This window comes from Melospiza melodia, chromosome 4 (assembly GCF_035770615.1).
Source record: "Melospiza melodia melodia isolate bMelMel2 chromosome 4, bMelMel2.pri, whole genome shotgun sequence".
In the NCBI taxonomy this organism is placed as follows: Eukaryota; Metazoa; Chordata; class Aves; order Passeriformes; family Passerellidae; genus Melospiza; species Melospiza melodia.
Window position 1 is genome coordinate 82791123 of NC_086197.1, and position 14529 is coordinate 82805651.

Consider the following 14529-nt stretch of genomic DNA (forward strand, 5'->3'; position numbering starts at 1 on the left):
TCATCTGCCCTGTTAGTAAGCTGCTCATTTTGTTCATTCAAAGCACCACCAGGACAGTTTGTGCATTTAGATGGCAGTTAAGAGGCTTATCCAAAGACATTCTATTTTTCCTTTGCAGATGCCAATTTCACTTAATTATGAATATCCAAAAAAGCAAAGGACACTCACATCATAAGAATAACCTAATGACTATGACAAATACTTTTGGAGAAAGTTTCTTAAAAGTTCTTACCAAAGTTCTGCTTATGTAACCTTATGTAACAGTGACAAACTACTTCCCTACTGCCAAGAAATTTGCTTATAATTTGCATATAAGCAGGAAAAAGTTTATTTTAATTGACAAATTTTTTTTCAAAGATAGTACATAAAAAATTAGTATTTTCTTTATGTATAAACACAAAAAATAAAATGTGGGAGAGGAGAGTTTAGAAGCCAAGAATATAAAAAGCTGTGTCTGCTTCCTAAACTTGTGTGCTGAAATTCACACAAAAGTCAACTGAACTACAAGTTTTAGTACAACATTCACTTTGCAAGACTTCTCACTAAAAAATAATCTTCTAAACATTTATTGGATCATTTTCTGAAAATTTTATATTTTATATAACATCTTAAATTTTATTTCTAATATCACTTTGAACTACAAAAAAAGAGATGCATAATAATCAGCATTGCCAAATACTGAAAAGGTCTGTAAGGTTCTGAATATCCGTGCAGAGACGCCTGGGTGGACAGCATGCTGTTTCCCTGGATTCCTTTGGGAGGCAGCCTTGCTTACTGTTAAAAGCACAGAGCAAATGTGGCTGCTATGGATAAAAATGTTACTGCATTTATGTTTACAGAACGCCTGCAGACCGAGCTCTTTTTATACATACACACCTCTTTGTATTATGACTCAGAAGAAATTATGATCTATATTAAAGTAAACACCATGATTCACAGAGCCATCACTAAAATCTACAAACCCAGCTCTTTACTTGACTTTGCAGCAGTTCTGTTTATGACCTACCTCCTTTAGAGGAAGTTCATTTAAAAGTGAAATTAAAGTGAACAAAAAAAATTCTTGTAGTAATATAAAATACACTAGTACCCTATTTTCAGTCTAATTGAAATATTACTATTTAAAGAATAGTAATAAATAAATAAAGAATATTAAGGTTAGAGAGAATTGAAATGCAGAAGTTTTATATGCAGTTCCCTGTAACCAGTTAACTAGAACAACTTCTAGCACAGGAAATTCTCATGATTATTTCAAAACATATAGTGTGTTCACAATCACTCTGGAATTCACTGAATTCATAACAGCATGTGTCATTGCAGGTAAATATTCATGTTTGTACAAAAAGGCACACAAGAGGCTGTCTATATCTGCAGGAATCACCTAACAAATTCACCTGCACTTTTTTTTGGCCTATATTTATGGTTGATTATATTCAATGGTATTTCTTTGTCATCCTTTTTATTACATCAACTGTCTAATTTTACTGAGTAAATAGTGCTCAACTTTCTGCAAATGAGACAAAGCATATACATGGCATTTGGGCACCATCTTGGGCAGTAAGAAATACCATCTTAAATCCATCTAAGAGTTTGAAGGACTCAAGAGTGGGTCTTGGGTTTTTTCTTTTGTTTTTTTTTTTTCCTTTTCAATGAGTAAAAAGACAGAAGTGGGGAGAATACAACTCACATGTCAGAAATGTTAACTAGGTCTGAAAAATATGAAGCTAGATATTGTGGTCATGCAGTTAACTCATTTGAGCTGTATTTTGAAAATGTGACTCTGGCACTAGGAAAGCAAATTTCTTAGTTCAAACTACCATCATGAAAGACATGGCATGATATGGTGGGAGAAACAGGTGAAAATATACAAATTCTACATCTGAAGATATGTAACACAGAGCAAATACTGTGGAACTATGGACTTGTATGTATGCTCAAGGTGAATTGTTTCAATTGCACTATCCATAGAATGGATGGCAACATAGAATTGGCGGCATCAAGCCAGAAGAGTAATGCACTGGATCACATATTCAGTGAAAGACAGAAATAAGGAAATCTCTGACCAACTGCGGGTAGCTGGATCCCTGCTGTGCTGACCACTCACTCACCTTGATGCTTACCACCTGAGTAAAATGCCCCAAATGGAAAAGCTCATGTCACAGACCTACTCCCAAACTGCATGGCAAAGTCAGTGAGCCCTGAGATGTTCTGGAAGATTGGCATAAGGCTAAAGAATGTGGAGCAACTGTATTCCAGTCAGTTGTAGGCTGGGGTTCCTATAGTTATGAGAAAGCCTCATCTACTCCAGGTACATTGCCAGAGGAAGAGGGAAATTCAAGAAAAAGAGGTGAACACCATTTTCTTTGCTTAGCTGTAGGTCTTGCCATGTCCTTATGCGCCAGGCAATAATAATAATCTGCTTCAGAGATGAGATTTCTGAAAATTCTTTTTGTGCTGCTGAAAAGCCACAGTCTTGCCCAGCAGGAAAGGAAGGCCAGTAAATGTAGAGGGAAGAGTCTACTTACTGCATTAACTGCAGCATACCTTCAACATTCCTTTAACTAAAGTTCTCTCCATTGAACATTTTAAGTATTGTTTATCTTAAAAAATGAGATAAAGTGCTCATATCTTCAGTATTCTGTGGACAGATGATCTAAAGCTTTTAAAAAACTCTTCCAGCAATTTCCTTGACAATGTGCTCCAGGATTTGACAAAAATTCCCTGTAATATATTACCCACTTTCTCTGGTGTGTAGTACTTAATTACTTGTCTGAACATGTGCCTACAGATAAGATTTTAAAATAAGAACATGCATTTCAAGAGTTTAAAATATAAATCTGCCCTTCTTGTTATCAAGGTTGCATAAAACAGATTGCTCCTATATAAAAAATAATTTCAAACTGTAACTGTCATTGCAAATGGTACACAACAGGCAAGACTGTAACCTAACAATTCTGTAACAACTTACATTAAAAAAGGCCACTCTAAGCTAGTGCTAAGTATAAAAAAGAAGATTGAAAAATAGTGCACTTTTTATTGTGTCTGAAACCACAAACTGGCAAAATATCTAATCACACTCGGGAAGGTGCATGTGAATACACTAATCATCTACAAGTTCTACACTGCTACAAAAATGAATTTAAAAAAAACTTTGCATAACAAGATCCTGAACTCAATAAAATATCATACATATTTGGATTATACTTTTTCATTATATGACATAACTTCCACTAGTATTTAAAAGCCTTTAAGGGAAACTTTCCCTATTTTAGGGAAAGTTCCTGCCAAGTTTTATAATATATATGTGTGTATATATATGGAGATAAAAATTATTCTCTGAAATACAATTAATTCCACATGTTGCAATCTGAAATTAGTAAATATTTCTGAAATGTAGTTGTCAGCATATCAGCCCTTTTTCATTGATAACTCCACTAAGACAAGCAACTAGAAAGTGGTGTACAAAAATTACCTAATTTGAAACTTGTACAACTTCTATGACTGAAACTACAGCAAGTTTGGATATAGCCAGAGGGAGAAAAACACCCACAAGAGGTCAAGGGGGGGTTTCCTAACAATTTCCTTTGAAATTATTAAACCTTCTACTACACAGTGCAGTATCCAGCAAAGATAAAAATGCTCCAGAAATGTGAAAGAGCAAGTGGGTAGGAAGTAAAAAACTGAGAGTGAGTATGAAGACATCCCATGTATCACATAGTCAATATATATTGTGATTCAATTCCTGAATATAAATGGGGGAGAATATTAAAGGGAGTATTATCAGCTAATCAAGAAAATATATTTTATTAATAACACAATACTTTTTTCTTCAGATTCAAAACATACCATTTCACTAGAACATAGTTTTTTTTACACCAGTTAGCAAGAGAAAAATTCTGGAAGAGAACTTGAAAGTAATGAAATACTTCTGTTGATTTTGTTATGAATTCTTACACAAATTCTTACACTTATTTTGCTATCTGTAATTCGCTTACAAATGGGTGTTAATTTATCAAAATGATTTTATGTCTGCTGATAGACTCAGCATAAAAAAGGGTTATCACTTTATTTTCTGGTAAAATGTTTTCTTAAAAATGATCTTGAGTATAGCGGGCAAGGCATGAAATGAAAGATGCATTCTTTGCCAACTTCTAGTATTCAGAAGCAAGATGGCAGTATTGCTGAAGATCTGATGTTTAATTATGTTGTTGTTTTCTCTATCTAAGCATAATCAACATTACTGACCTACTAAATGAAGACTGCACTGCAAACTGCAACTTATAGAACAGAAAATCTTCTATTGATTTAAGAACTACAGGTCCTTAACAGGACTACAGGTTTAACACTGGATTGTGTAATTTAAAAATAATTCTAAAGCACAGAATACATTTTCTGAGAGCATTATTTTCACTGTATTATCTATTATATTGCAGTGTCTGGAAAGTGCCTAATTTGAAGAATTTTTCATGGCAATTTTTGGGTAAAGAGCCTGTTTAACACATGTTGAAGAAGTTTTGCATTCAAATAAAAGGTATGGGAAACACAGTGAAAGATAAAGAAGCACATGAAACTAATTACAGCAGAACTGAATTGATGCATTCTCTGAAGTGATTTCTAATCAGAAAACAGGCTACAAAAAGAGTGTGAAATACCAAACTGTGCATTACCTTAAGTGATTCTGCCAGTTGTACATGATTATCATAGACCAGAATGTCCACTGCTAGATTTTTCAGCTGATGAAGAAGAACTTTTTCTCCTTCCAGGTCTTTTGCTTCCACAGGCACCTTCCATGTGGGGTAGGGACATTCAGTGCCGTCCCAAACCTGCAATGCAAATGAACTATTTCAATGTGCTCAGAATACTTTAGATTCAGACTTTAAATAAATTTTTACATTTCTTTAAATAAAAAATTATTAACAGTGAGAGATATTAGTTGTAGTCTCAATCTAAAAGTCCTTAAAATACTTGAATTAGACCTTACAGGATTTTGTAACGTATTACTCCTTACAGAGCATAAAATAACCTCTACAGAGAGCGTAATCAAGGGCTAAGACCTAGAATTTGTTAATATTTAAATTAAAAAGAAAAAGAACAGCTCTAGCAAAAGCTCAGCTGCTTATCCAGCACAGAATGGCACAATATTCTGAGCTGGAAGGGACCCACAAAGATCATCAAGTCTAACTCTTAAGTGAATGGTCCAATGGGGACTGAACCCTGAACCTTGGTGCTCTCAGCACCATGCTGTGACCAGCTGAGACAATCTCAGGGTCAGCTGCCACAACTATCAGAATTCATCATATGCAGAACAGTCTGTACTTAATATTTTAATCCTGCTATAAGGGTTTTTTAACCACTCCAGCTACAGTATGTGAATACTGAGTGCATATACATATACTGCATATGCATATAGAGCACATAGACTTAATTACTGATGATCTATAGCAGTATACACTGCTAGTTACCCAGAACATATTAAAAAAACATCAATAGTTAACCTATATTTATTAACAAGGATTTTAAAACTTGTTTGCCTAAAGCTAAATCCTTGATACACTCCAAGTACTGAAATATCAATAGTTATTTTTCAGCAATCAAAGTGTTGTGAAAAGGTAAGTTTACAGGCTTAACACCCTGAACTCAAAATCTTACTTCTTAACCCAAAAATTATTCTGTAAACTATGGTCTCTTGAGTTTCTGAAGATACACTCTTCTCAAAGACTCAAAAATAATGGTTTGATTTACTGGCATAGTAAAACAAAAATCTAGAAGCATTTGCAATTCTGAAATGCTGCTTTTCGTAGAATTTCATACCTATAGGTTCAGCAGGAGAACCTATTTTCCAATTTCAGACAGTTTGTGATTCCAAGGTGCTTTGTCCCATCAGTTAGGCACTGCAGAGGGCAAGAAGAAAAGGACACTAAAGCCTAATTTTTAAAGGATTGCTGCCTCTTATACTTAACTGCTTTGGATCAACAGACCCACAGGAAAAGATCTAAGAATCAGCAGAGCCATGTATAAATGCACCAGGAATAACTGATGGAATATGCATCCAGAATCAAGAGATAAAAGGGAAAACTGTTCACAGCGAAAATGACCTATGACATCAAATTATGTTGCCAAATAAGAGTATATTCTGAAGGACTCAGATAATGAGGTGGTATATGCTGCCACAGATTTAAAAAAAAGCCTGTTATCTTCTGATCCTGCACCATGAAATACTTAAAACCACCTTTGAAAGAGAGGTTGTCTATTGCTTGAATTATCACATCTTTTCCAGAACTCAGCTTGAAAACAGATTTAGTGCATGTGTACTACAAATTTAGTCACTGACAGAGTAAAGAATCTTGAATTTGTCAAATTTGTCATTATTTTTCAACTGGCTTTACTTGGTACACTTTGGTAATTCTACACTGGAGAGAAGATCTGACAAATGGATTAAAATAACCAGCATGTTCCCTGTTCAGATAAAAAGGATGGTAACTCAGTTCTAAAATGTCCTTTGCCAGAGGAACTAACTGGGCTGGCACCAGGGCACCTTTTAGAGGAACTTTTAAAGCTAGTGAAACTTCTCAAAAAAAATATCTTTCAAAAGTAGTTGGGATTGGGTTTTTTCTTGCACAAATACAAAAACAGATAATGCTCTCTACCTCAGGAGCTTGGAAGCTCTACTTTACACTAAACATAAAAACATCCTGGTTTCAAACTTTCCTGCTTTTAAAAACAAATACTGGAATAAAACCCAAAACTGGTTAATTTAATTCTGAGTAAGAAACAACAAATTGTTCTATTACTAGTCATGAAGAGATTTGAGCTAAAGAAAAGTTAGCGATAACATTTGATCACCACGGCTGGAGAACACTGAAACGGGAGAGACAAAACACCTATTTATCTTCAGCAGAATATGCTCATTGCATTACTTACCTTAATGTACACAATTTAACTAACAGACAGAAAGGATGAAAAGATTAATAATAAAACTCTTATGAAAGGCATAAATGACAGAATAATTTCTAGCGTGTATTCTAGAAATACATCTCCATCAATATGGAGATGAATACATCTCCATCAATAGTCTCCTCCAATATGACTAACAAAATTCTCTGAAAATGGAAAACACTAACAGCTGAGAGATACCATCTTTATGCCATGCCCAACTCTGCTGCTGTGCAAACAGGTATTAATTTATCAAGTGTTATTCAAAAGCTATGCTACAGGTGATGCACAAAATTGCTGAAATTCATTTTAGTTGTCTTTGAAGCAGTCTCCACTAGATACATGAGATCAATGCTTATAATAATAATAATAATAATAATAATTTTTCACAGTACAATCAATTAATTTAACAGTTATACTTGGAAAAAATAAATGTAAAACATTATTATAAAATGGACAATCAAAATAATACAATAAAATAATATTTAATGATCACTCAATTTGAGCTGGTACTGAATTAGCTGTTTTGTTTGGGTTTTTTTATTTAGCAAATCAAGAAAAAAATCAGAAATTCGTTGATAAGTTTTTAGAAAGGTTTCTTTTCTATCACAACCAGTATTTAACATCAGAAATGGATTTTGCTATTGTTGAAAAACGGAGGAATTTAGCAACAGAATATTAATGTAGCATTTTTAAGCTTGTCTAATGTATTGTAATACATATTTAAGTATTTAATATTCTATACTAAATAATTAATCAACCATTATTTGACCTCAGACTTCTACCTTCCTAAGTCTACCCTAAAATTTCCCCAAGTCATCACCTTTACTATACAAAAGTGACAAAATCAACTTCAGGTCTTACAACACAGAAAAGTGTGTAAAGAAATAGCAATTTAAGAAAGCAATTGTCTCTGTCCTTGCAAAAGGCCCTCCAATGCTGAATATACACTTATTAATGAACAACTTAATTACAGTCTACAAAGTCATGAAAATTTACTGGGTCTCATCTGCCATCTATTTCACAAGGCATAATTAAATGGAAATGTTTGTAGCAGTTGCAGAATATGTTATAGCATGCACTTAAGGTTTGTTTCTCTGTAGTAATGCATTGTTCTGTATGAGAAAAATCTCTTCCATGAAGGAGTAATACCAAGTGCTAATTCTAAAAATATTGTAACAATGCAGTTTAACACAGTAGAACCAATAAATAATTTTATGAAGTCACAAAATGGAAAATAAAAGCTTGATCATTACTTATGTTTTAACAATCAAGTACTAAAATAAATACAGAAGGGTCTTGGAATAACACCAGACTGATACATCTGAACTAAAACTGGGAATGTCGTGGAGATCTCCTTTTCATTTAGTTAATGTTAAGGATCCCCTTTAGAGAATCTGCTCTCCTGTTCTGTGGCATTTTGTATTCTGTATTTTCAGTAAGCACTGATGCCCAGAGTGCTTATGTGTAACTAAAAGATGCTACCTGAAATCCATCACGATAACATAATCCATTCATTCTTTTTAGGCAGTGCTACTTACTGCACTAATCATATCCATCAAATCTAGAAAAACAAACAGTAAATGGTGCTAACTGAAAACAAGGATACAGTTTAAAACTAACAACATTTTTCAAGGTTAAGAAATCTTGTGATATTTATCTACAAATCTTTGTGAAATTATGATCTGTATAATGCCATCTTAATAAACCCCTGTAAAAAAACAATTCAGGTGATCAACTTCAAAGACAACCAGGCTTTCTATTCTGTTTTCATGAAAACAAAACAGCTAAGGATCACAGATTTGTTTACACTAAAACATTTATCTACACAGTATTATTTAAATTAGTATGTCTGTTTTATTGAAAAATGTATCACAATGTCTTAATAAACCTAAAATAATTATTTTTAAAAAGGAAGTCTACCTTTAGAAGAAAAGAAGATCCATCCACTTTTGCTTTTCCAACCAGCTGGCAAGTGAGATCAAAGAACAGCATTGGCTGAACACCAGACAATTTGGTTGCTGGTCCAGAGATGGAAATGTTACTGGCTGCCCAAATACGTAATTCTTCTACTGTTTTGTGTTCTTCGTCCATGAACGTGTACACTCTGCTAGAAGTTCGAGGAACTACTGGAGCTCCTACAGTTCCATCAAATGTTAAGGATGCAAATCCCCCACTGGTGATTCCCTGCATCTGTCCATTGTATTCTCTGATCTGTAATAAAACATAAATGAGAAAAAAAAACCAGTTTGTACTGCATGGATAAACAAATATATTTCTGCTTTATCATCTGCATGGAAAATGTACCACTGATCATTACTGTCCCTGGTTCTATTGGGACAACAGAGTCAAATCAAAAAGAAAGCAAAAAGGTAAAATTAATATTAATAAGAAAACAAAATGTATAAGCAGAAATATCATCTTGTACAAAAATGTCTGAAGAGGCAGACTAATAGTTACCTGTAACAGTTCCACCTACAGCATCTTTACAGAGTATTTTATTTCCACACATCAAAATATTTGTGTGGGGAAAGTATCAGGATTGCTCTTCTAAATGGGGAAACTAAAGCACAAGAGAAATTAATTTTTAGGGTTTACACAGCAGAGTAATGGCAAAGTTATGGATTCCTGGTTTTGGCCCTTCCCAACAGCGATTTCCCAATATTATTAAACTGAAAAAAATATATCAGTTCAAGGAGATATTTGTTTTCCACAAAGCAAGCAGTGATGAGCTCTCATTCCTTGAATTATGAATACAGCTATCACAACTATCCAATGTCTATTGCCCTGCTCAGGCAGGTCTCCTGAATCCTGCTGATTTTGCTGTGCATCTGCTGCCATATGAAACACAGTATTTAAAGTCTGAAGGATTCCTTCAAGGGCCTAGTCTAGTCTTACTGCTCCCTGCAATTATAGATTTATCTATAACAAAGCACTGCATGACTCATTGTCCAGAAATCTGAAACAGTGTGTTTTGCTCCACCCTCTTCTAATTAATGTGGGGTCACCAAGTAAGCAGTAACACGCATGAACATGGCATTTGTGAGACAGTCTAGTATGGGATTCCCAGTGCTCAACTTCCAAATGGTCAAAAATCCCACTGATCTGCAAGTGCAGAACATGCAATGTGTGTCAGAAGTTCTAAACAGCAAAACACTGCCAATGATTTAGGCCTATATTTTATAAACATGGTGAAATTTAGAAAGCAAACAAATCAGGCATTCATTGACCTTGGAAATTCATATGCAAAGCAGTTCAATTTGGTGACAGGAACTCCTTTAATCCCTGCTACTCTGACATAATGCATAAATGCATTAAGGGTCATCTCTAAGATAAACCTTGATTTACTTAAGCATTCTTCAAACCTGAACAATGGAACACATCAATTCAGGATGAAGTTTTTTTTCAGTGAAACACTGAAAAGCTTTGATCTTTTAACCTCACATTTAAATACTGAAAATACAAGAAAAGCCAAAGGACAAATAAGGAAAATACATGGTTTCATAACCAATTTCCCCCATTATCTACAATCTGGAAAAACATGTTCCCCTGTAAGATGTAATATAAACACACAGATTTACTTTAGTTGCTATCACTGGCATTATATTCCATAGCTTCTCTAAACAGGTAACATCCAGAGGGGATGAAAACTCTCATCACTTTTACCTATTCATCCTGTATCAAAATATATTTCAAGACTATTTTTCATATCTTGTCTGAAATGTCAAATGTTTCTTGAATGTTTTAATTTCTAATTTATCTATTCATTTATGTTGTCATAAGTTCTTTAAAATCATCATAAAAATATCTTGATTTTTTTCTTAGTAAAAAATTCTGTCCTAGTCCTCTGTGAAGGCTCTAAGCTTTTCACAAAACCAGAAGGAAAGTACTTTGTCTCCCTGGGCTTCCACCATCACTTATTTTCCTCTTTTCCCAAATCCTTTATGTCATGCTTTGAGCATTCAGGAAGCTGACATACTGTACTTTTGACATCTCCCAGCACCCTCATTTAGTGAATTTGAAATCAGCCTTAATGTTGGAAGAGGCAATTATAAAATAATAACTAAAAATAGAAATAAAATATGTAAGAAGGTAAATCTCAACTGTCATGATGAGAAAATTACCAATGATCTTTAGCAAAACCAGATGTCCTCAGGCATAGGCAGGTGGAGAAGCCACTGGCTCCTCTCAAATGTAAACAGAATTCAACAATATTATTTAGTGAACAGAAGAAACAGAGAAGAAAACATAGAATGGGTTACAGAACAAAGTATTTCACAGATGGAAAATTACTTGTGTTGGACCCACAAAAAAGATGATGGCCAACAGAAATTCTCTGGGCTTGTCCTTTTTAAAAAAATTGCTAAAGTCAAGAGGGATCACTGGAGGGTAAAATGAACAAAATCTATGGAAAGATGTTGTTTCTCTATGGCACTCATGCAGATCTCAGATCAAATTAAGCACTGATAAAGTAAACATGTTGTATTTTCCAAATGATTTTGAATTTGAATTAAATTTATAAAAGAGCCATTCTGGGACTTTTGCATATGACAATGATTTCCCCTTCAGTAGATTTTGTGTAATTTCTAGAGGATGTGGACCTATTTAAAAAAAAAATGGTGGGGGAGGGTGAAGCAGGAGGTTAACAGGGAAACAAGGCAGACTGCTATCTCTTTAAAAACTCCCTGAGAATTTTAAATAATTTCAATAAATAATGGTTGCTAAATAAAAATATCCTCTGGGACAAAAAATGGAGCATATAAAATGCATTTAGCTTGTTCTAAGCAAGTAAATTCCAATACATATTGCAGGAATCTTTGGCATAGTTTCTGTAAACTAAAGAACAATAGGTGAAATGTCACCTTAATAAACTACATGGACAATAAACTCTAGTGATTTCTATGGGGTACAACCCTATACTGAATATGGTTATTGAAAAGAAGCTAATATTGAAATATTTATAAATAGATTTACAGCAAAGTAAAATACATTTTTTTTTTGAAGATGGTGTTATTCATTTCACTAAATGGAAAAGTGTGATAGTAAGTAGTGTATAAAGCTGGAATAATAGCATCTCCACGGTAGCTTTCCATCAAAACTGATTGTTAAATTATAGAAGCAAAGGACTATTATGAAACCACTGCAGGCACAGATCATCTTAGAATACCAAAAAATGCCTAGGGAAACAACATATACCAAACTAATGTATGTTTTTATACTAAGAAAGAAGATCTCATTTTTTTATGATTGTCACTGATGATATTTGTATGAAGGAAAGTATCCTGTCAGAAAAAACCCCACCAGAATGCATCTGGTATATTTCATTATATTTTGTAAATGTTTTCTCATCTTAAGTAAATAGTCGAAACAAATTTGGATAATACAGGGTGCTGATTACATTTTCTTATATTTTAATAATGTAACTCTGGTTTACTTGTACTGCCAGCTGTATGAACAGAGAGCTACTAATGAAAGAGAAGTCATTTGAAGTATAAATGAAACTATTTTGAATATGTTCAAATATCACAAGAAGAAAACTGAACTATACAAACTATGTGGAGGCACCTCCTAAAAGAAAACTAACAAAGATAGTCACATGGAAGTAAAATGATTTTTTTTTTGAAGACATGATAAACACATTTAGACATTAGGACCATAATTGATAGCTTATTCTCCAGCATTCCTGAATTGCTGCCTGCAAAATAAAATTGTTTGAAACATCTGTAGCAAAAGAAACACAAATTAAAGAAGAAAATGAGTAAAACAATGTACTTTATTTACCAATTCAATTCACCTGAATATATAAGTATTTTGTGGAAAAATTTGTATGCAAGAAGTTTATACACTTTTGAAATAATTTCTGGTTTAGTAATTTAAAAAGCTAGCAGGCACTGTGATACTGCTTTAGAAATTCTAATAGAGTAAAAATTACTATTTTGGAGTATTTTCTACATATTAAAAACCTGATCAGTAACTTGACCAAAAATACTGATATGAAAATCATATTTGCAAATTGCTAAGACTTGAAATTACAGAGATACTCTATCACTGCCTACAGTCATTATTTCCTGACATTATTTACTATAGGATAAACACTTGTTTTTAATTTAAATTTCATTCAAAATGAGTTGTATTCCTTACAGAATTTTTGAACGGGAACCACAAGCAATATTAATACTGACATTTTTTTTGGGGGGGGGGGGGGGGGGGGAAAGAGTTGTTTTTTTCTGTATTAAAAAAAAAAATCTCCTAACTGCTTACTAAAAAAAAAAATTAATTCTTTCCACTCTTCAGAAAAACAATTTGAAAACTGGGTAGCAGTGCAACAGAAAACACGCTCTTCAACATCTTTTTTAGTAAAGTCTCAAACGTAATTTTGGCCAAGTTTATATATTTGGACCACATTTTCTCAGAATACACTAGGAGTCCGGGAGCTCTGTTCTGCCAAAGTTTAATGTTCATGCAGCATGCTAGATATCCAAGCTCCAGACTTTCCCCCTCATCCTTATCAACCTGACAGCTATGGCTAGAGCGGCCCAGGAATAAGAAGTAAGCAGATATTTCTGCTGTGTCTTTCTCCCAGTACCTTCCATATTGCATCAAGTAGAAAGAAGGAAAGAAATCAACTTTCATTGGACAAACTGGATTAAACTAAAGGAGAGCATAAAGAGACAAGGAAACTGTTAGCTAAAGGCAAAAGTAAGATTGCTCCTGGAAATAACAGCAGATTGTTTAAAGATCAAAGTAAGCAACACAGTGGAACGAATGCTATTTTAAATATTACTAGATTTAGGAGAGTGATGCACAAGAAGAGAGACAGAACAGAACTAGTAAGGATAACAAAAAAGGGAGTGTGATACTTCTCTGTTGTTATGAAGCCATGCTCCATATATTTGACATTCAGATTCCCCCTCCTCTGTGGACAAATACCTTAGAAATTCACTAGCAAAACCTACATCTTACACTGGTCAATCTAGTGATCTATGAAAGAAATAACTGTTGATATTGTGGCTATTATATCCTTTTGCTCAAAGAGACGATGTGTTTACATTGTAAATCTAAAGAGTCTGAATCAGATGAATGTGCAACTAGTAGCATTCAAGGAATCTGATTTTCCTGGTGTTTTTATCTATTTTTTTTATTCTAGAGATCTAGGATGCTGCATTGGGCATGGTGGTATTTGGTCAAAGGTTGGATTTGATGATCGTGAAGGTAACTTCCAATCTTAATGATTCTCTGATTCTGTGATCTGACCACAAAATGAAAACAAGAGGATTACAATCCATGGTTATCCCAAGGTTAGTAGATGACAGTTACTGATGTCTGTGCAAACTGAGTTCAGCTCATGATGCATTTATGTTATGATACCATGTTCCATAACCCCCAGGACCATATTTTTCTAAAGAATATTTTCTGACACGGTGCATGACTTGAGAAGTGCAGTGGTGATGCAATAATACTGTCTAAGAAAAAGGGTGACCACTTTACAATTCCTACTTCATTTGTTCCAGCAACTGGCCCCTATGTACAGAAGTTAAGGTTAATGACAGTAAGAAAAGAGAACAGCATCAGGATTACTATGACAAAAAGATAAGAGAA

General features: G+C 33.9%; 1 protein-coding gene across 3 annotated transcripts in view; it reads right to left on the minus strand.

The window, feature by feature from the left end:
- POT1 (protection of telomeres 1) overlaps window positions 1–14529 on the minus strand; it is a 63828-nt gene that overhangs the window by 21445 nt on the left and 27854 nt on the right. For all 3 annotated transcript variants that reach the window (XM_063155391.1, XM_063155390.1, XM_063155392.1), the window contains 2 exons: window positions 8854–9144; window positions 4665–4820 (listed from right to left, as the gene is read on the minus strand). In XM_063155391.1, the coding sequence (XP_063011461.1) occupies window positions 4665–4820; window positions 8854–9144 (447 nt within the window). The remainder of the gene's footprint in view (window positions 1–4664; window positions 4821–8853; window positions 9145–14529) is intronic.